Source organism: Haliotis asinina, chromosome 3 (genome assembly GCF_037392515.1).
Source record: "Haliotis asinina isolate JCU_RB_2024 chromosome 3, JCU_Hal_asi_v2, whole genome shotgun sequence".
NCBI classification, from domain to species: Eukaryota; Metazoa; Mollusca; class Gastropoda; order Lepetellida; family Haliotidae; genus Haliotis; species Haliotis asinina.
In genome coordinates, this window is record NC_090282.1 from 12571068 (window position 1) to 12595756 (window position 24689).

Genomic DNA, 24689 nt, shown 5'->3' on the forward strand with positions numbered 1-24689 from the left:
CTATACTTTCAGCTACACGATTACCCAACCCGTGAAGACCCGTTAGAATTGGTCCTCAGTAAACTACACTCTACAACGGAATCGGGTGGTCAGGGTCGCCGACTTATATGATATGTACAGAATCTCACCCAAGTGTCTACTGATATCAATTATATCAACACGAGTTGATAAAGTTACAAATATCCGAGGCTTATGCTAATTATAGTGTTGATATAATTGATGTCAATAGACACGAGAGTGAGATTCTATTTATTATCAAAACAGATTATTCATTAGTTTTCAATGAAAAAGATACATCTCTTAACACCATGCTACCTTTAGATTTGCAGTGCAGTGATGTCATAGCATTATGACGTCATCAAGTTCATGATATCTCCTAGGAGATATCATGTGATCTCACACAAGTGATCTCCCGTGGAACACAGCTTTGGATGATAAATGTAATCATATCCCAGTTGCTTAAATTGATGCTCATGTTGTTAATCACTGCTATTATTGGTCAAGACTGGGTTATGGCTGCAATAGTGCAGCATAAAAAAAAACCCAACAGACATAATAACTGGTTTCACGGCGCTAACACACACACAGACACAGAGACACAGACATAGAGACACACAGACAGACAGACAGACACACACACACACACACACACGCACGCACGCACGCACGCACACACACACACATACACTGTACCTAAAGCCGGTAGATGCAACTACTTGTTACTCTCATTATCTTGACGCTATAGCTCCACACAATGTCTGGACGCCATGGCTCTACACGATATCTTCACGCTATAGCTCTACACAGCGTCCTCACTCTATAGCTCCGCGCAATATCTCCACGATATGCCAGCACACAATATTCGCGCCATACCTATCCCCAACCGCAGACTCAAAGAGACAATGAGCTCATTGGTGTCAACGGCTCATCATTATGGCAACCTTAGGTTCACACAAGCTGTTTCGCGAAGCCATTACCTTAAACACGTTGCAAAACAGTCACGTCTGGAGCAGTGCCACACGTGCAATTAAACTGTCGAAGTTTGAGTACGCGACAGTGTTATCTGTATAGATTTATTCATGGGAACACAGGAGGTCAAGTGGAGCAAGGCAAAACATTTTGTGACAGCTGTCATGCGGTATCGTCGTTTTCGGACATCATACGTTTTCGTTGAAGATTTTCATCATTGCTTTTATTTTGGACCATGTCGCCTACATGAATTCGTACTGCCATGTTAATAGCTTTGTAGCGATTTGTAATACTTTGCGAAGTTAGTTATGTATGTTGTACATTTGTAAATTATACCATTTTGTTTTGAGGGTTGCAAGTTCTTGCACTGATTGATTCCTGGTTTAGTTTTAGTGTTATCTTGGGAATCAGCATGTAAAAATAGCATCGGGAAGCCATGATTCACCTGGTATCGTCCACAAAGTCTCCCAAACTCACCGATGGGTTTCTGATTATAAATTGGTCAACACAGACACACAGAAGATCTGTGGATCTATGTAGACTAAAAGTTGGATACCCCATAATCTTCTCCGGCGTTTCATGATTGCTATCTGAATGCTTTTTCAATGTGGTTGCATTTTCCTATCGAGAAAACAATTACGAAAACTGTTTGGCCATACCAAATAAGCGTTTGTATATGAGAAAACGTCAAAGGTTCGCCACCTAGATTATGTTCATGAGCTGAGCCTTAGTATGATAAAATGTGTTGACAAGTGCTGGTTTTGTTATGTTTGTAATCATTATTCCCGACCCCTCTTGGGTCCGACTGGGTCATTGATGACTATCTATACAGGTACTTTGTTAATATATGGTACTATCATATCAACACACACATCTGACGTTGTCTCTGTCTAAATCATGGTTCAAAATGAGACTTATTGCTAGTTCAATTTGTATAGCATCAAGATAGCATCCTTGGTTTTACCTGTTTTATTCACCGGTTTCTAAAGGTCTATAAATATGGCCGTACAATTCACTCTGGTTACAGTTGTGGAAAAGCACACATGCATCAAATATAAACAAGACGCTCACATGAATCAGTAGTCTCTTTAAATCAGAACATTTTACGGTGCTTAAGCTTAGTTTGTGTTATCTATATCTAGTAACAGAAGACCATCAGCAGTAGACGAAACATACGGCCTCGTGTATCTAGTCTAAGGCCTTGGGCCAGGCTATTTGGAGCGACAGCCATATGAGTATGTGTATGTTCCATCACAGTATTTACATCAGCGCAGTCACTGTGCTTGACTCTGCTTGACATCATGCAGGGGAAGTTGGACATGTATCGTCTTCATTCCAGATACATTTAAATCCTATTGGATTATGAAAATTCCATGTGCACAAGGACAAATAGTGTATGAGATCCAGTGTATTGTCATACCTGAAGACTGTTGAAGTCTTCTGATAAGTGAATTTTTAAGATGTCTTGTTCAATGCATACTTCCAAAGGCGAGCACGCATACTTCCAAAGGCGAGAACGCATACTTCCAAAGGCGAGCACGCATACTTCCAAATGTGAGCACGCACACTTCCAAAGGCGAGCACAAACCGAGTAAGATGCAGTGAGCAATAACGCAATTATAGCACTTGCTAGTGACTCATACTGATGTTACAAAACGTTTCCAATTCGTTTTCCAATTCGATTCAATTAAATCAATGTGAGACACGTTCTCGAAGAGCAATCTCGATTCTTAGCTTTACAGGTCTGTTTGAAATATATTTTACTGGGCACAGATTCGCAAATCCAGCAGCCCATACTCTTTGCATTAGGGGTTGTTTATACAAACAACAATCAGCCCCCATTGAAATGTTGTCAGATGGAAAAACAAATGTTTCGTCATAAGTGCCAAGTGGTGTTTTCCATGGACGTTGAATCAGCAAGCAACGTCGCAATGTAAGGCAACAGGCAAGAGCATACCGATATACCATTGTCATTTTCCATGATCCACAAAGATGAAAACGACTTCTTTACTTCACAAGACTGCATTGAGCGGAAGTGACAAGCGTCAGCGTGTCTGGTCTTGAACTCTACGAGCCATATTTTTAACATGTTATGCTTCTTGGTTGTGTTTCCTCGACCTTTTAACACACGCTTTCTCTGGGCCAAACCCCCAGTCCATTCTCATGATTACCAATGGAAACGTTCCATGTAACAAAAATGATTTCATCTGAGCATCTGTGTTGCCTGATGCTGCCCTTGCTATGCCAATTATACCACGTTAGGATTTACTACATGTTTGTGAAACCGGAATAGTATGTACACATATACAGGCATTGCTTCAATCTGATTCACATTTGTGAAACCCACTATGTGATGATGAAGTAAGAACATCTTTTTTGCAAAACGTGAATCTTTATTCCGAATTACATTACATTGTCAGTGAATGAGCTGAATTTGCGTTGACATATTCATATTCTGTCCGTAGACAGCAGATTTGATTAAACGGTTTTACAACATTTTCCGACCTTCAAATATTTAGGATGCCGTTAGCTTCAGTCAGTCAGGCTTAGCATGTGTCATCTACCCAGATCTAAGTCAAACTTGTCATCTCATTGTGGTTCTTATTTCTAATAAATATAATTTTTACTTATCTTGAGACACATATTCTCAATATCCATACTGGGTATCAGATTTTTGTTCAAAGTGATTTTTAACTTCAGGAACGGCGAAAAAAGCATCTTTTAGATGAAAAGCCTGGGCGTCTTGGGCGCAAGTTCGGAAGCGTAGGTTTGGTGCCGCGCCATACGGGAAAACATACAACAGGTGGAAATTGCACATTTCATCATGAAATTCAGATCTGAAAATAGATGGTACACATGTTTGTTGAACCGGAGCACGATTGTTATAAATGACAGTATTTCTAAAACAGCAGCGGACTCTTCATCACCTACACTTAATCTTGAAAGTCACATGTCAATGAGACTGGTTAACAGTTGATCAAATATTTTACGAACGACAGCTTATAAGGAGACGGGTTCTAGATGTATGAAATGCCATAAACGTTGCGGGTACTAATCAGATTGTGCAGGTCCAGTACTTCATGGCTATCGGCCATAAGACCTGCAGAAAACAAAAACTGTGGATCCGAGCGGTGTTCAGTCTAAGGACCGATCAAAATACTGGATTCCAACTGTGATAGCGGATGGTAACTGGCACAACTCAGGGTGCTACTCTGCAGAGGGAATTGTGGAATGATGATGCAGAGAACTTACACGTATGTTGCATCAACGACCTAACTTGCAAACACTTACCCAAATTTCACAGGTTTTGATTGAAGATTTTCATAGTAGCACCTCGAAGCCTGTAATTGATAGCATTGGTCACACACTTGTATAGTGTTATGGACAACAATCTACTAATGCTATAAAAAAGGATATCAGACTTTTTAAAAAAAAAAACCCCGATAAAACATGTCAATTTCAGCTGTGTGGAATACTGGATTTGGAACAGCAAGAGTAAAGCATTTCATGTTATGTTACATGCACACGTAAGGCAACAATGTATTAAAAGGGCTGACATTTGATGATTTAAGGAAGCAAATTTTGTATAATTTAAACAATAAGTCTGTTAGATTTTCTAAGGATATTTAGCTGAAGACAGACGAACTGACGGCTAGACAAACAGTCCTTTCCCTTATTTGAGTCTCTCTGTTGTTCTTCATATCAGAAGTCTTAATGGCGTGTATTAGAAAAAGTCGTAGTCAGTCATGCAAATCATTTTTGGCATATTTGGTACGAGATATTTCCTTTTGGCACAAACGTGTCCCTATTGTGTGCCCTTTCAGTGTAACAATACACATAAACAGCCGAAGAAATTACGATATATATGACTTACCAAAAAGTCTCCATTCCTTAAGAGTTGTTTCGTAAAACTACGATGGACATTCTGAAATGAGAGACCATAAAGAATACCATCAGCAAATATATCTGCCAGATGAATCTTTAAAAAGTTTCAAAAGTTCTACTACAAACGATCACATGAATAGCTATATTTAGGTGACGGAGTGGTAGCCTTTTGTCAAAGCGTTTGCTCTTCACAGCGGAGACACGTGTTCGATTCCACGCATATGTGAAGCCAATTTCTGGTGTTCCTTGTCGTGATATTAATGGGAATTGCAAAAACGACTAACTCACAAATACATTCATATATGTTTAAGCTATTGAATTTCCTCAAATACAATCATCAACCAAACATTCTCTCTGCGCGCCATTACTCCACATGTGGCATACCTCTGGTGATAGTGGCTTTCCCTCACCAATAAGTTTCCAACCGTCTTCAGAAACTGCGAAACCTTCTATCCAACGGCCTGGAATGTGATGCACTTTGATCGTAATTAACTATTAATGGTGAAAGTTGAAACTGGTTCAAGATAATTAAACTTGTACTGGTATGCACATGTGCGTGTGTGTATGTGATTAAACGTGTGTGTATGTGATTAAGCGTGTGTGTATGTGATTAAACGTGTGTGTATGTGATTAAACGTGTGTGTATGTGATTAAACGTGTATGTGATTAAACGTGTGTGTATGTGATTAAACATGTGTGTATGTGATTAAACGTGAGTGTATGTGATTAAACGTGAGTGTATGTGATTAAACGTGTGTGTATGTGATTAAACGTGAGTGTATGTGATTAAACGTGTGTGTATGTGATTAAACGTGTGTGTATGTGATTAAACGTGAGTGTATGTGATTAAGCGTGTGTGTATGTGATTAAACGTGTGTGTATGTGATTAAACGTGAGTGTATGTGATTAAACGTGTGTGTATGTGATTAAACGTGTGTGTATGTGATTAAACGTGTGTGTACACGCTTGCTATGAGTTTGTGTTGCTTAAAACTACATACGAGTACACTTCTTACAGAGAAATGAATATCTTTGCACATATGCAAGTTCAACGTGTAACGGATGATGATGATGGTGATGATGATGATGATGGCGACGACGACGACGATAACGATGATGCGTTACAACGTGATACTCACCTAACCTATGGGTATGGAGACGGTAGCCAAGGACAAAAGCTGATTGGACAGAATTCCATGGACATGCGCTCTCAGAAACAAAACCTGAAATATTTGAGTAAATGTACATCAGCTATAAATTCGAGAGTGTAGTTTTAACAACAACTGCTATGAATACACCAGTAAATGGTGTACAGATGAACTAGTGCAGAATAAACCAGTTTAATGAAACAAAGGAGAATGAAAACTTTTTGCGAACTTCAGAATAACGACTTTTCTGCCTAAACAATTATCGACACAGAGTAAGAGCCCTTTGAATAGAGTTGCATAAACTGTGTCCATGTTGCAGAGTTTCTGGATCATAGGGCTGTCTCTTGTAAGTAGATACGAGTGGACAACTCACGCGTTTGTTGTGGAGGGATGAAGCCTGTGTTACCCAATATCATCAGACCAACTTCGAAGCGAGGCCTGGAAGTCAATAAAACATGACATAAAATAATACTTCTATCTTTCATGCTTATTTCTGATCAATTCATTCTCTAGAACAATTCTCATAACAACGTGTAAATTACTTGGATGAGGAACTTGAGTTTGAAAGAGGAATACATAAACCAAAGACAATAACATTTGAACATAGTCCCTTTCCACATAATAGATACATTTAGCAAAGTATAATGGAACGATTGCATGCCAGTTTTGTTCACGTCCTCATCTTGGTAGTTCTAATGTACTCCACAGCTACTCTGACATGATTGTTCGAGATTCTTCTTCTTGCCGGCTGAAGCCTCCTTCATGGGTGGACACAAATGAAGGCCGAGTCGGGAGAACAACATGGATTCGCGGTCTAGGATGGAACCAGATGCATGACAGGTACTTGTTATCATTGCGCATGTTTCTATGACCGTGGACTGTTCCCTCTCTTGGAATGGGTCCTCTGAACCAGCAGCATTACGTTCTGTCATTTGCCGGCTGAACATTTCCTGGACTAGGGATCGCTTTCGTTGGTGTTGCGGACTTCACAGTACTTCAAGGAAGAGGCTTGTCCTCAAGTCACTCACTGGCTCTCTGCTCACCACTGCGTTAATGTAGCACGGGGAGGGGATTCTTCAGTGTTGACCTCATATATTCATGGGGCTCCTTCTAATGGCACATTGTAGACTTTTCTGTACATACGAGCTTTAAAAACATGCAATATCAACGACAAAAGAGTTCATCATTAATGCGTCCCGTCTATCTGAAACTCACGAATTAGGAATCAACATCATATCCGTAAATCACACATACGTATATAGAGGCTTTACCTGCGACTGGAGACATGGAGTTTGACTTCAGCGTACGGTGGGTGGGACGACATCGTTTTACCTGTAATACAAGAATAGTTCGTATTCGGATTAGTCAATATATGTGACAACTGAATATGTTTATCCAGATGCGTCTGAAATCAGTTAAACGACCTACTGGTGCTGGAAATATTTTTGCGCAACTGCGCATCAGATGTTGTCATGCTCCTTTCGTCAGCGATTACATACACCGAATCCTGTTTACTATTGAGGTAGAATACCAACCACGCATATATACACTGCATTGTGGAACATTCGAACTTACACGCAGGTGAAAGTATCTGAAGACATTTATGTAAAAGTAATATTTGCAATAGAATGCCTCCAACAACACACCTAAACATTATAATGAAGTTAAGAATAACACACTGGATAATACAGGGACATTTGTGTGAGCAAAATGCTTCAACTATTGTCATCGCTGTGTGTAGTACATACCTGTTTGGTGTGGGTTGTGTATGTGAGCCTGGAGCACGATAAAGCGACCCCCAGAAGCCCCGCCCACAGGAATAGCCGTATCTGAAGAGGATGAAAGAAAGCTGAACTTAGAAATGGAGTTTTGAACGAGTAGTAGATAGTATAGACAAATGTAAATGATATATAACATTTTCAGGCGATTAGACAATCGTATCTAGTAGTTGCTCAAAGTTCAAATGGTTCAAATGGATGTTGCGGACAACACAGTAGCATAAAACCATCCCAGTTGGCCAGGATTGCCCAAATCCTCCGAGACTGGACTCGTGTTGTTCCTTTCGTCGGTGAGTGAGCTGGGTTTTACGCCTATCTTAGCAATAGTACATCAGTTTCACTTCAGGATAAACTCAAAACACCAGACAGTGTGTTAGTATAAACACAAACTGTTAGTACTTAAGGATAAACTCAAAACGCCAGATAGTGTGTCAGTATAAACCCAAACTGTTAGTACTTAAGGATAAACTCAAAACGCCAGACAGTGTGTCAGTATAAACCCAAACTGTTAGTACTTAAGGATAAACTCAAAACGCCAGACAGTGTGTCAGTATAAACCCAAACTGTTAGTACTTAAGGATAAACTCAAAACGCCAGACAGTGTGTCAGTATAAACCCAAATTTGTTAGTACTTAAGGACAAACTCAAAACGTCAGTACATACGCATCAACCCCAAATGGGTTATATATATATATATATATATATATATCGCTTTCATTATATATATATATATATATATATATATATATATATATATATATATATATATATATATATATATATATATATATATATATATATATATACACACAAAAACAAAAACCTAATCGTCAATACTTACGTATAACCTGAAAACGTCAATACAGTATTTATACATTAGCCGTGAACACAAACCATCAGTACTCACGTCCTTACACAAAACGCCTGTGTCTATGTATAAACGCAAAGCGTCAGTACTTATGCCCACACTCAAAGACTCAGTACTTACGTAAGAACCGAAAATGTTGGTACTAACGTGCAGTATAAATAGGTCAGTATTTAAGCATGAACGTAAAACGTCCTTACTTACGTGTAATACTTACGTCATTCTTACAAGAATCCTGAAACGTAGCCTGCTCTACAGAGAACACCCAGCTACCAATCTACAGGAAATTTAGCTGGCCAAAACCTAACCGAGCTCCTGCGATACTATTTCGGCCTTTCTATAATGGAATCGTAAGCAGTTAATCCAGTGGTCAAAATTACGACCACTGATCGTCATAGTTTGGTCATATCATTCAGGATGTCGTATTTGGTTGCGTTCCTGTATGCAAAGATTCAAACGTATCTAAATATTTTGGACCTGAAGTAAAAGCAGATTGTTAGAGCAGTTACAATCTTTGTTACTTTTGACCGTACCTGGTGGTAGTCGCCATGTTGTAGAGTTCATCCCCCACACGTACACTGGCCTGATGTTTCCAATACATCCGGGAACTCCATTACCACATGACCTAAGGGAGACAACCGAAGATATATTTACATAAATGAAACACACAACACGTCTGTGTTATTTGGACGCTCATATGGCAAGGGTGACATAATGCAACAAAGTGCGCAGAAAAAAACCCCGTATAAGTATTGCATTGTAATGAGCTACGACATTCTCGAGTTGACACTTTAGAATAGAATTTAAAACTACTGACAGTTTAATCTCGTGATGCACCCTTGAAATATTTCGACCCTAGTAGGGCTCTACTTCTTCCAAAAGTTGCTCCTGTCATTACTGCCTGCACAATCAAATGTATTACCCCGAGAAATCCTTTCCCTTACCACAGAAGTTCATGGCCTGGAATGCCATCACACACCTGAACGCTGAGGTGAAGTACACGGGACGGGTCAGCCTTCGGGTCAAATGTTACTGTTATAAAAACAAGTTACAAGATACTTAAAGACATATCTGTCTGTGGTGGTGTTCAGTCCAGTGTGCAGAGCACAGGTGACAAAATCAGTTGACGCTGAGCCACGTTGGGAGAGGGAAGTCCTTGAGTTTCTTGGACTTCAGTCCTGCTCTACCACGGATCACATATGGTCTGAGCCTAGACAAGTGGGTTTGTTCAAACGTGCCCCTGCTCACCCAGCAGAAGATGGGCCCCCAGTGGAATAAGTCATGTGAACTATTAACCATCTCACAGCTTGGGTTATCCAGGGTAACAATAATCCTATTGTAACGCTTTGAGTGTGCACCTCCCTTTTGCAGAATTTACCGCATTACAAATGCCCTTATTATTTTTAACTGTGTGAAGATTAGAATAGGTTGTACTTAAATTCATATACATATATATATCCAAGTGAAATGCGTTTCAGAGTCTATATGTTATTTACATCATGCAATCTTACCTATGTACTCTTCATTGTCCTCTGACAGTGGTAGCGCACTACATGTATGCTCTTCCTGAAAACAACAACAGTATTGAAGCATTGCCGTTATTGAAAATATCTGGCGCAATAAGGAAGTGACTTTCGTAAAAAGTACCTCTGTTCACCCTGCGAAACACGGAAAATTCTTGGTTATGTTACACTCTGTGAAAATCTTGTTTAGAAATGGTCTTCAACAGCCCATTCCTACAGGATCGGGTGGTCAGTTTAACACATGTCATCGTATCCCAGTTGTGTAAATCTATGTTCATGCTGTTGATCACTGGACTGTCTGGTTCCGACTCGATTATGTACAGCTCGCGTTCATCTGGCTAGAATGTTGCTATGTGCGGCGTTAAACAACCAACCAATGATTACAGGTGAGTATTTATATATTTTTGATGATCATTACGTTTTGTGTTTTTGTGGTTTCACGCCGCACTCAGTGATTGATTAGCACAGTAAATAAAAATGTTTACATGAAACCATGTATTAGCATAGGATAACGAGATATCAGTGAATAATAACCCATGTGTCCTTTCTCTTTGTACTTTTCCGTCTTCCCTCATTCACAGGCATAGTGGACAAGGAAGACAAGTTGAAGCTTTATGGGTATTTTCAAGCACCACGGCAAGGTCACCAAATTAGGATAAACAGAAACGATGGGTGAGGCAAGACGTTCAGAACCTGCAATCTACCGTTACCCATTTACTGGGTGAGGAAAGGAGGTTCCTAGTCTCCTACCTACACATTACCTGTCTGCCGTTGATCGCTGTCACCTGAGAGTATGTTATAATTGGGATGTTGTGTCGTGTCAGGATTTTCCAGGATCTGTCATTATGTCAGCGACGTCAAAGTAGAATTTGACAGATAATGAATGTGCGGAAGGTGACTGACAAAATCCTGCCTTGTCATTTTAATAATCACTAATTTGAAGCAAAGTCACCTTGAACGTAGATACGTAGTTTTCTCTCTGGTTCTGACATATGCTTCACCTACGTTTTGTAAAGGGCACCCAAGATGTGTTGTTCACATGGAAACGGATATGGTCAAGTTAAAGAAACGGTATACTTTTAAATTTGACAAGAATATAGAATTGTATGTATCGATAACGGGTCGACGGCATGTTGTTAGCACGTTTTCAACTAACAACACGATAACATCCACGCAAGACGACAATAATTTGCACAATCTTTGCCTGCATTTAGTTTGTGAACGGGAAACCATCAACGGAAACCCGAAACACATCCAATATGGGTCTCTTTAATGTCTCTTGCTCGTTGTCGTCAGATGGGTGAGTGAGTGAGTGAACGAGCGAGTGAATCGGCATTATTTCTTGAGAGTTTTGTTGCCCAAACCATGAGAATGTTGCAATGTAAAATATTTTACGTTTTCATTTATTAAAAAAACTTCTCAAAGTACTTTGTGCCTGTTCTAGAAGTCCTATTCAGATGTCAGACAGTTTGTTTCCCTTGCAAATGTTTTTGTCGAGTAACACATGCAGTCATAAAACAACATGCTTCGTATCCTTAAAGTGGTATTGTATTGGATATGTATGAATACAATGACTCAGTTCCCTACAATGTCATACAGTAATAACGTCAGACCAAGGACATGTGGAATATGAAACCATACCAAGTTACTTTCCCGATTTGCAGAAAACATTGCCAGTTGTATCACTTACAAATACTGTGGGAAGTAGAACACAAACACAAAGATGTCTGCACACGGTCTGGTATAAAGATTTATACATTTGTCGTCTATGCCCACAATTGCACAGCATGTCAGTAACTAACAAAAACTGCAATCAGATTTATTGTCAGAACCCCGAGAATAACTGCGAAGTTCTGTAACGACTTGTCAGAGTGTGGACACAGACAGTCGTGCCTGTCACTATTTCATCTCAGTCACTCACAAACAATACATATGTCAGCAGCATGCACTGGAATAGAACAAGAAACCATTCTGGATTTATCACAAGGATCCTTAGGGGACGGAAGCGATTAATAATACTGTCAGTCTTTCCTTGGCTGCTTCCTGTTCACAGCTACTGTCCATCGTTCTTTGATTTCCAATACGGACGTTAAAGCTTGTCCACAAGGCATTCGCGTCAATACTGGCGAGGTGAACCCGGTAAGTTGGCAGTGAGGGGACAGTGCAGCCACAAATTAGTGTCAAGGAAAGTAGGGACTGCATATCTTGTCTGGTTTGTACTGAAAATATATTCCAGGCTATTTTCCAGAACATAATGAGCACGATGGTTATTGTTTTAGAAGACCGTTACATAGGTGTACGGAAATATAGTTATACGGTAATATAGGTATACCGTGAAATAGGTATATGGTAATATAGGTATACCGTGACATGATAACATGTTGATACTCTAATATAGTATATGGTGATGCAGGTTAACCGTTGCATCGATATATGGTTATATATATCGTAACATGGGCAAAACGTGACAAATAATAGGTAATTATAGGTATACAGTAACAGCCATATCGTAACATACTTTTATAACAGACACTGATTCTAACATTGTCTTAGTAGTATGTACATGTAAATGATTCTGCCGTTGTGTTATAAGCACATAAGAATATGTAACACAGTTTTGGGATAAGTATATGTGAATTATACTGAGCAAATAAAGAAAAATATATCAATTTAAACTGAAAAGTTTCTTATAGCGGGAGGCTGGGCTGAAGTCAAAATAAAGATACAGAATATGGTATGGATATGTACAGGTAGATAATTCTGTCATTGTGTTTTGAACATGTAGATGAAATTAGAACGTGTGAGTGTGTATCCAGTATGTATGCGTAAATGATACCGCAATCCTAGGTTTACATTGGCGCCTATGTGCTTGTCTACAACATCCTACTGGCTGTCATCCATCAGTGTAGGCGGACATGATAACGGACTTATCTGTGACGTATCTGTGACGTATCTGCTGACGTTCAGGTTGAGGCGTCCTCGGAAGTTCCCGAATGTGCATGTGGGAGTTTCAGTTGAAGGATATCAGCCTCGCCCGTTAACACAGTCAGATGAACAGAAAATACAGGCGGCGTTAAGACACAAAGTGGACATGTTATACTGTTCCTATGATTAAACTATCTGGCATCTGAGAAGAGCCTGTTCTTTGCTCATCATAATCACCTACATTTCTCTTATGTCACATAAATCTCCTCCTAATTAAACAATTTAGGACAATAAATTATGACTCTATGCCCAATCTTTCTCGTTTTCGTTAATATTCATTCAGCAAAATCTCTAACTCTCTCCCATCCATACACGTATTGCAAATTACACAAACACACACACCCCCATATATGTGCATATAAACACAAGCATTAAAAAAGCTTCAATATACTTCAATAACCCTAATATTGTCTTCATGTGGCAAGGTATCGTCTTTCACATCCGTCACCCCTGTAATCGACCGTGTTTACATAATATATGCACTATATGTGAGTGTTAATAATTAACATATCTCCGGAGAGAAGGTGTAAATAACATTCAGTTAAGTACAAGTACAACTGTACACCACTCCTGTATCTTTGTTCCAAACCCACCTATTCCATTTGTGTGCCTCTTGTAATATGGACATGGCCATGTAAATATATGAGGTTACTATTACATAATATGTTCATCTCGAATGTCTTGAAATGTCTGACGAGGAACATATGTTAATATGCAGGTTCGTTTGAGATGAAGTACGTCTGAGACGAAGTAACTGTGAGGTGACGTCAGAATCTGCGCGGAATCCAGGCTTTTACATCGAAACTACTCTCCTGACATAACGTTTCAAAAACGTCATATGTGACGCGATGTTGCCATCGACGTTAGATTCGTGGTATGTATATCGCAGATAAAGAACTGTTTCTGGAAGTATCCTTTGTGTATCGCTGTCAACTACTCGCCTTTAATTATTGTGTATCGAACACACATTGTACACCTTAACTGTTACGGATTATTTGAACATTGTGATCGGTCCAGAACACGACATGGAGATATCGACAATCACAGGAACTGTCGGAGACGTAACCACTACCTATATGTTCCCAATAAGTCACATTACTAGTCTCTTCTCAGACTTATTGTTATGTTTCATGCATAAACGACGCTTTTCATCCCTCTAGAGCAAGTGACCTCGAGTAATCCCTTCTTTGGTAAAGAGGTTGACGTATTACAAGAAAACGTAGTTGGGTTATGAACGACCTCCTATGTATGCAACCGTCGATATAATGATAAAAAACCTCTTAAACAATAAAATGATGTCAAAAAGACCTCATATGCTGAACCACAGTCGCTGGATCTATAAAATGTCTTTTTGTTACCAGAAATAGAACAATTCCCTTGCTGATGCACCAAACAGGACGCCAGTGGTTCCAAACAGAAATTGCTGGATTTATGGGATACCGGCGGGAATTCAATACCATTTTTCTTTGTTTTACTGATATCCCATTATCTATAAATGAGACGTAACACGAAAGGGATCACCAGAACTGATTTTAGGAAACAGTAAATGACTCTCTTGCAGAACCACTTTGTCCATAAATGAAAGCGTTTCTATCGCTGAGGCTTTCATGTTTTCTTTATAGTTAGATGGAAGAAGATGGCAAACTAAGTTTACAGAAACATGATACGGGGACGTGGTGTCTTATAGGATGCTCCATGACAGACAGAATCTGTAGTAGCTGCAGCTATTTGGGGATGTTTATCAATCATACGAATCTCATGATCATCATTGCAGCTGATCCAGTTGTTGACAAAACTCTATCTACCCACGCACTGCTAAAAAGGGTAGTGTGAGAACTTCCTGATATTAAATACCACCTGTCGATTACGTGAAACAAATCCCTGTGATCGATATGACAAAGAACCTCGACATTTTATGCTCATTAGCATTTTTTCATTTCTCATTACGCTATTTCCTTTTGGAAATGGTGGGTGGACTGGAAATCTCCCGCAAGACAAGTTCAGTCGAGTGTTCGTGTATTTTTCAGACGTGAACCTCCATATTCTTTTCCTAACATTAATCCAGTGGATGAAATCAGACTATATGTCGGTTTGAGCTCGCATGAACGCAGTTTCGAAATCTTCTCTTTAGTACCTAGTTAACCCTAGTTTTGACAAATTAAGTCTATATATGGAAAGGTTCCTTACAATCACTTCGACACATATACACACATACGCACACACACACACACGCACATTCACAAACATGTATACACAATTCTAAATGACATCCATTCAGACTGAAGGATAATCTCAATCGAGAGTAGAATTTAGGCACCACGAGTGACATATTCGGAAGGTGTTTCTAAACGTGATAACCAAAATTAATGACTGGCGGCTTCCAGCTATAATTGCACCAAATTGTACATGTAATTTTAAAAAGGGAGAAAGACTGAACGCTATTTCCTTAATGACCCTATCTCGTCCTATCCGTGGGCTGTTTGGGACAGTTAAAACTCGTTTGTATGGAATACCAGATTATTATTGACAGAAAATGGTTATTTTGCACAGGAAAAGGGAATAAAATATCTGCTTGCCCTCGGCTGTGTTATTTGTGTATTTGCAAAAGTTAGGACGTTCAGGAATGATGGAATATTCTTCTCTATAATGTCTTTTTATCTCATTAACAGCATAACAAGGAATAAGAAATGATTGAAACTCGGCCACGCTATGTCAAAATGCATAAATTAACTCGGCTAAATGCATTCTTTCCAAATATCATTACTGCTTGTTTTTTCTTACAACATAGTAATTTCGGTGAGCTGCGATGAAACCTAGCCTGAAGTGTGGTTACAGAACAAGTATAGATGAAGAACACTGCACATATCTTCTTGAGCAGAGTGAAACAAGGATAAGAAGGTTTGGCCAACAGGAAGTATTGTGTTCGTTTTTTCACATAGCTTTACCCTAAAAAGAAAATAGAAAATTAATGTTTCTCGAGCATCGGCGCCTCACCTTTGTTTCTGCGCGTAACAATATTTTTTATTGTCATTAAGAATGTAATTTCGACTTGGCCGCGTCTCGATCATCCATTTGTCCACTATAAGAATGAATGTCTGTAAGAACGAGTGTGACTGAATCAGCACGTGCTAAACTTCCCGAACTGTATTTCTGAGGGAGAAAAAGTAAATATCTTTTTCTCCCTTGTCATTTTTATTTCTCTCAAAAAATCCAAAATCATACAGCCCTCGTCACGTATGAAACAAATATGCCCGATAAGCGTTTATTTTTTCATGCAGGCTTAAATAAGTGGTGTTGCGATCAGATAAAAATGAATGACTACAAAGGAATAATGGCGTAACAATTATCTGCATTGTTAACTGAACATCTGGGTAAATCAAACAATCTCTTTCAGAAGAATTTCCGAAAGATTAGGGCGTCTAGCGGAGAAAATTTAAACCTGTGCCACAGAACAATCGTCAAGTAACATCTAATAGGTTTCAATAACACGAATACACGTTTGACATTTCCAAATAGCGTCTTATTGGAATAACATTAAAAAACTTTGTTCATAAAAACCATTTTATTATCTGCTGATCAGAAAATACATCTGCTATCGACGACGGAATGATCTGCAAACTGCAAAATCGTGATCGTAACCGAGTGGTCCTAGTGGTCCTAGTGGTTTAGTTAGTTCTGTCATCTAGAATGATGATACTCATTTGGAGAAGAACCTTTGAATATAACGTCGGCAGAGAATTAGAAGTTTCAATTCTACGAAACAGAAGTATTTCCTATGAAAATAGCTTTGAAAGTATCAATGAAAGTGATGACATCGATTGTCCACCGAAGGGGTAGACAGGTTCTCCTCAACAGTTATTCACGGGCACTAACGCCATGTACGTTAGACGTATGCGTAGCCTCTAAATATGTGTAATTTTGATATAAACAATAAATTCTATTCAAATTGAAAAAGGAATCCCAATGAGTAGGGAGATTCAGAACCCGAGTTCGATGAAATCTAGACTTTCTACATTAAGGTCAAATAATCAAGTTAGGAAATTATGAGACATTGCAAATATACATGAAAGGTATGTGTTTATTGCATGAAAGAAGGTATTCCTGTCATGCGATGGTGGCATACAAACTCAGGAGTGGAGTGTAACGAAAAAGTTTACTTACTGCATACAAACTAAAACAATCGTGTACTGGTCCAAAATCACATTTGTCATTTGTATTGACAAGAGAAACGACTTGTAGATTTGGAATTATGTTTGACATACCCCAAAAATATTTCATGATTAGATATATTTCACATTAAGCATAACTTTGTTATTTATAATTCCCATCGAGATATCAGTAACAGCGGCGTGTATATAAACACTATGCCCTTTTGGTGGAAACCAAACACAAACTGGATCAGTGATAATATTAAAAATAGCGCATATTTTCATTGTGCACATGTCCACACTCATGATTTGCCCAGATAACCCTGGCTGTCTACAAAGTTATAGCAGGGAGTCTTGAAGACGTTTTGTGTAGATTATCTCTTGTTTTAGTCCAAAGGATACCAATTTTCTGCTGGGTCAACAGAAACAATTTGTGAGTGAGACCACATAAGTGTTTAGTTGTAGGTTAGGATTGAAGAAACTCTCAGGAGTCAAGCTACCAAACACGGTCACCCATCCAGCGATTCTCCATCCCACGCAAGATGTACGTTCATTCAAAACATGACAATAAACAACCCAAGTTAGAACAGGATAGCGCTCTACGTAGCCAGTGATGTGGTGGATTATGGTAAGGACGTTCCTCATTTAAGGTTAATGGGTGATGCATCATTTCTCTTATATCCCATGCGTGTCTCACTACACGTCTGAAATAAGATAATTGCACAGCCGTGGCGTTTCTGTTAGTCATCGGCTAGTCATCGGAAGGCGTTCTTCATTATATTAATCACTGGTATTAACTCCAAGACACACATCGCATGTCGGATACAAGGTAAAGATGTACGGCTATCCACATACTAAACCAAATATATCCCCAGCGTGAACGCCCATACGTTGTACTTACGAGGGGATGTCAATAAGTTTTGAACCTTGAGCATTTTTCATACCCAGGTGTCACAGCCTATGGTACGACATTGAACCTTGGGGTGTAGCTGATGTGATATATAAGTTTTGGTATCCTACTCTCAGAAGTTATTGAACAGCTCACATTGACAGAAAGAGACCCCCTCACGGCAGTGAATAAAACTGAGTATAGAGCAGTAATTAAGTTTTTAGTTCTTGAAGGAAACTCGGTGAAGAACATTGAAGAAAGGCTTTCAGCAGTTTATGGGAAGTCGTCCCCTTCATCTGCTACCATCAAACGATGGGTCAATGAATTTAAGCATGGTAGAGAGAGTCTTGAAGATGACCCCCGTCCAGGTCGCCCAACAACAAGCACTAGTCAGGAAAACAATGACAGAGTGCATAGACTTGTGCTGGAAAATCGTCGAATCACACTCCACGAGTTAGAGGAGACCACAGGCATTTCACACGGATCCATCGAGACAATTCTTCATGAACATCTCGTCATGTCTAAGGTGTGCGCAAGATGGGTGCCAAGAATGCCTACAGATGAAATGAAGCAAACAAGGGTCACCATGAGCAACTCCATGCTAACCAGATACAACAAGAATCCAGAAGATTTTCACTTTAGGCTAGTAACCTGTGATGAAACCTGGATCCACCACTATGATCCTGAGAGCAAACAAGAATCCATGGAATGGAAACATGTCACTTCTCCTAGTACCAAGAAGTTCAAAGGCTCCAGATCAGTGCAGAAGGTAATGGCGACAGTTTTCTGGGATAGCAAAGGCATCATCCACATAGATTACTTACCAAAAGAAAGAACAATGAATGGGGAATATTACGCTAACTTGTTGAGGCAAGTGCGACAGTCAATCAAGGAGAAGCGCCGGGGCAGGATCAGACATGGTCTTCTTCTTCATCAAGACATTGCTCCAGTACATACCTCTCGCATCCAGGAATGCGGGTACGAAATCTTGCCGCATCCCCCTACTCACCAGACCTGGTACCAAGTGATTACCACCTGTTCCCAAATCTCAAGAAACACTTTCGTGGTCGTAGATTTCAGGATGATAATGAGCTTATTGCTGCTACTTAGGCTTGGTTTGAGGACTAAAATGGCGCCTTCTACACAGATGGCATCACATGGGGACTATGTTGAAAAATAAATGTGGTTCATAACAATATTTTGTGTTTTTCTGTGCACGGCTCAAAACTTATTGACATCCCCTCGTACTAGACCGAAAGGGGGTTCACTGAATGGTGATTTCATGAAGAAATACTCGTAAAACATTTTGTTTTAGAAAGTTGAATTATAAGGACACATAGGCTAAAATGTACAAATATATTCGAAGTAAGAAGTTTTAGAACACTTCAGACTTAACCGATATTGTTAATCACTATTTACGTACGAATGTATGAACTGTTTTTGTACATCCCTGCAGCCAATACCACGAGAAGCTGTGTACAAACTGAATTTAATCTATCATGATCCTCTCTTAATAGCTGTGTTGTCCTGAAGAAAGTATATGTATAACACGCACGCAACACACACACGATCACATGTACTGAGAATGTAATTTTTGATCTCTAGAAAGTCCACTTTGATATCAATACATGATATCAAATGCTTCCATCAGAGCCGAACCGTCTGATGAACAGAATGGAGTGACTTTCCTGTTTCGTAATAGAAAAATAGCACTAGTTCAGTTACAATGAGAATTGGGGATCAGAGACATTGTAGCAAGTAATGAAACTATTTACATGTTGGCTTAAAGACGATCCTTACATGTAGATGTACGTGTAATTTCCCGTCATATAGCCGACACGGGAACAGATGGATTCAGTTGATATCAGTGCCAAGTCAAGGTATCGCCCAAATTTAATAACATGCTTGCGCAAGCACCGAATACTTGTAAATGTGATTTGTGAAAAAATCAAGACTTGAAGCTTATACTGCCTTAGAGGTGCAGGTAGAGAATAGATAGAAGCAAAACCGTCTTTTCAGGTTCATTTCCAGAGAGGAATTAAATACAACATAATTTTCTCAGTGACGTGTCCAATGTGGACATGTTCTCCAGTTGTCACCATATTACCCTTTTAGCCAACACCCAGTGTCATCACTGATTTTCAGTAATCCATTCGGAAGATAATGGATTCTGACACGGTAAAACATTTGAAAACTTTACTGAGGCACTGAATGTTTTAACCACACTCAAGCTGTAACAGCAACTATAGCCATGTTGCACTTTCGCTTCGGAGGTCACTAGGACCTTGTACTTCTATTGGCGAGACTAAAGTACATTTAATTCATGTCACGACCTTCGGAATACAAACATTTACTTTTTTCTTGACGTCCGCGGGATGATTTACGTAACGGCCTCTATCAAACACAGAGACGTGTTGCAATTACTGACCACGCAGTCTGACATATAGCCATGATGTGATGAAATCCGTCTATCTGGACACGTTTATTAGATAATTGTTTGATGCCTTATGGAAACCACATTTCTACGCAAGGACAATATTCAATTAGAGGTAAGTGCTAAATTCTACAAGGTCACACCAAGGACAGTTTGGTAACGTATGAAGCAATAAAAACCTTGATTGTAATAACATTAAGACTAGTCGTATGAAGTACAGCAACAGCGATTGCAATGAAGACATCTGTTGTCAAGAGGAAACGCGATGCAGGGGTAACCATCTATACAACTGGGATGTGGTGACAACCAAATCAGCAAGCCTGCCCATCCGGGGCTCCTTTCACGAAGCAACCTTTACTGAGGTTAACCTTAACTCACATTCTTTAACATTGCACCAAGGTTACCTTAGTGACTTACGATCACCTTAGTGCTTCGTGAAAGAAGGCCCTATCCCTATAAGTTGTCTCTTACCACAAACATTCGTTTATGAAGACCTACTCTAGTCATGTTTGTGCCAAGTCTACTTTGATAAAACTTGCAAATACATTTGCCCTGAATACTTTCTTTGTAACAGCACACTTGTCCTTGTGGCATCAATTTGGAAATAATCCAGTTAACACTGCGACGAATTTGACATGGCCAGTATCACTGGCGCGTGATGGACAAGAGGTCATGACATACCGAGCATTACATCTCGTCTACTTGCTAATGTTGACGCACGATGCAGCTGTTTCCAGTACGCAATCCATCACCTAGAGCTTATACCCGAGCAACAATATATTTGAGTATTTAGCTTTTAGTAATATTTCATTATCTTTGTGGTTGTGTGTTCGTGTAGCTGGCTCGGCGGTCTCCATAACATTTCCTTTTGTCGAGGCCGCGGGGAGCACTCATAGTGTCCATTTGTAGGACGGGGCTGTCAATGCTGCGGTAAGTATGACACTACAGTGTATCAGTTAACACCTTAATGACAGACATCCCAGCCCGTGTATAAACCCGGGAATATTTGGTCGATAATTATCAGTGTGGTTGGGAATATGGCCGTATGTATTCATAGCGACATAACACAGCCACGACTGTTAATTTCAGAGAGGTACTTGGATACTGAGTGTAAATGCATCCAGTCAAAAACTGCAGAACATGCTGGTGAATGAACGCCATACTGTAATCTAACATCTCATGATCAGTACTGACAAAGATATGAACTCCTAACCCATCAGATCAGTTATACATTCATAACAGCATACGCTACATTGAATGTCTGTATATACAGGAACGTCTTCACTGTAACAGAGGACAACTTAATGACAATGACAATTCCACGTTGAATATTTATGTATACAGGGACGTCTTCACTGTAACAGAGGACAATTTAATGGCAATGACAATTCCACGTTGAATATTTATGTATACAGGGACGTCTTCACTGTAACAGAGGACAATTTAATGACAATGACAATTCCACGTTGAATATCTAAATACAGGCACTTTTTCAGTGTACCAAAAGACAAAGGGTTGACGGTGATATTATGTATACCTCAGAAAACAAATAAAGCTGTCTCTTGAAGTAACCGTTGATGATGAATCCAAGGCAAGAAAGGATTCAGGTAGCATTTAATTAGCAGTGTGGACATGTTCCAGTATGTTTCTGTGTTTAATACGATTACAAATTTCTTTTGTATATCATAGCAGCAGTAGGTCCTGGCAGGGTAGAGTATGCTCGACTTTTCTCTAACATCCGGTGTCCTCACAGTTTGATTAGTAAACACATGGTCAGGATATCAGAATCATAAAATGGACTCACCTTTGATTAGATATTAAAGCTTACGGAAATAGTTTTGCCCTCAAACGTCATATGCTTCATATGCATATGTACATATATGACACGGTGTTTGATTACCAAAGCATTGCTAAATCATGTATTTCAAAGAAACAAGCAAGAAACATCAGAGCTGGATTACGAAAAATCTGAAAAAAAACACACACACGTAAACATGTACAGAGAGACGTAAGATAATACTAACTGGTACAACCTATCTAATATATTAGTTCACAATATTCTCCATTTAAATAAGTTAAAATATCACGATTCTCTGTATGAGTCCATTCAAACACAACAACAGGAAAACAATTGAATTACCTTTAAACTGTTCCCATACGCAACTCGCAGAGTCTTCACACCTCTGGCATCTGAAGGAAGATAAAGTATCCCCCAAATAAACACCATAAGGCCGACATGGAGGCAGCTGTACGAGAGCATCACACAAGGCGTGTTCTATTGACAACGTCTAGGATGTGAATGGGAAGCGTGGTTCTCTGGCTCTCCCCGTTATCGCCACAGCTATCTTAAGGCGCCACGAACTCTTTGATCATGTCATCTAAAATTTCAACCAATCGATGCAATAATCGTACGTTGCTATAGTTACATGTTCCAATGTTCAATGAAGTTAGTCATGCCAAATGTAAATAGCCGTATTGCTATGAATCTCAGAACCAGGCCGGAAGTTAGGAATTTACAAAGTTACCCTGACGGTGAATGAGTCAATTGTGAGATTTATGCCCTCGATCATAATCGCAGCAACGCGGGTATTTCCTATCAGAAGTTCTTGTTGCCTTTGGTTACGGGCTGTTCCTGGAGCTACACTTCCCGTGTTAGGCGTAATTTGCCATGAATCGTAAATCAAGTTGGACATTAACAATTTCTCAGGTAGCGATCTCAGACAATGGAGCCACTGACCTTGGAGACACCCAGCGCTGACCTTTAAGAAGTATATGAATAATTAGAACCATCAGCTTTGTCGCGGTGACAATTAAAAACAGGCAACATAAAAGCAATAATCAATATATCAACCAGTTTTGAAAAGACTTAATTTCTTATTCATTTCAATTTATATTCTAAATCATATTGATGGTTTCGAATATCCGATATACATGGTTGAGCTTGGAAAGAAATGAAGGGCGGGCAGACTAACAGGCGGAAAGTGGAGTTCATTGGAAGAAAGGGCAATGAATTCGATATGCACGTTCAATCACAGAGTGGTGAACGATTCACGTACACAATAGTGGTTAGACTTTCAAGTGGATCTGACTATTGGATATTGCATTCCATTGCATATTGACATAAAATTATATGTCAGTTTTATCTCCCATTTACAACAAGTTCATATCCTTTCGTTGGGATATCTTTTTCGAAAATCCTTTCAAGTTAAATCAATCGAACACACATACAACAATGTTATATTTCAACACAGCATGTGAAAAATGAAACAAACACCTTTATGGATGATAATTTCACATTTATTGCTTAAAGTGGCGTTTCGATGTAGGTTCTTACATCGTTATCACTTATAGCTTGATAACGATGTACGAACCTGTATAGAAACATCGCTCTATGCAATAAAAAAGAAGTTATCATCCATACAGTTGTATGTTTCACTTTTGAGTCATCAACTTCTAGAATGCCGATAAAACGAACAGCATGTAAGTCATGTGTGTATATTTTCATTATATTTCTAAGCGTGTGTTCGGAGATTGTCGATCTGGGAAAGCCTTTAATGGAGTAAAATGTGTTTGTTACTGTCGTCATCATTTACTGACATCACAGGAATGGACGTCTTGTCCTCTAACATACTGTTATTCCAGTGATGGACGTCACTAGGTCGGCGTTACGAGAACAGCAACATTTAATCGGGATGGTGATGCTGGCTAAACAACAGATAATATTCACTTGTCACAATCCCTAGGAAAAACGTCACCATATATACTGTACAATATGAATTATATTGTTTACGGTCGAGTTGTATCCTGATTATTATCTTAGAATAAAGACAATCAATGATAATTTAAGCTCCTCGCGGATCCTTGTTCAACCCACTGTGTCAGGAGATCGATACATGCGCCCACTAAGGTGAATGGCGGTTACTGGGGACGGCTTAAAGCATAGGCGTGACAGGCGTTTCTAATTACAGGAAAAATATATGGACTACTTTAGATAATGAGTCGGAGGTTACCGTCTATTTTTGCATTGACAGCGCGGATGCGGTTAAGAATATTTGAGATCTTGTGT

The 24689-nt window shown here is 39.3% G+C and overlaps 1 protein-coding gene across 1 annotated transcript; it reads right to left on the reverse strand.

Moving 5' to 3' along the window:
• Positions 1 to 3341: 3341 nt before the first annotated feature.
• Positions 3342 to 23117, reverse strand: LOC137279231 (peptidylglycine alpha-hydroxylating monooxygenase-like). Its single transcript, XM_067811733.1, has 12 exons — positions 22764 to 23117; positions 10156 to 10210; positions 9589 to 9676; positions 9178 to 9269; positions 7750 to 7830; positions 7273 to 7333; positions 6375 to 6439; positions 5993 to 6076; positions 5239 to 5315; positions 4844 to 4894; positions 4261 to 4310; positions 3342 to 3806 (listed from the first exon to the last, which is right to left on the reverse strand). Exons 1-12 carry the CDS (start codon positions 22881 to 22883, stop codon positions 3617 to 3619), a joined length of 1014 nt encoding a protein of 337 aa, XP_067667834.1. The 5' UTR covers positions 22884 to 23117; the 3' UTR covers positions 3342 to 3616.
• Positions 23118 to 24689: the final 1572 nt, after the last annotated feature.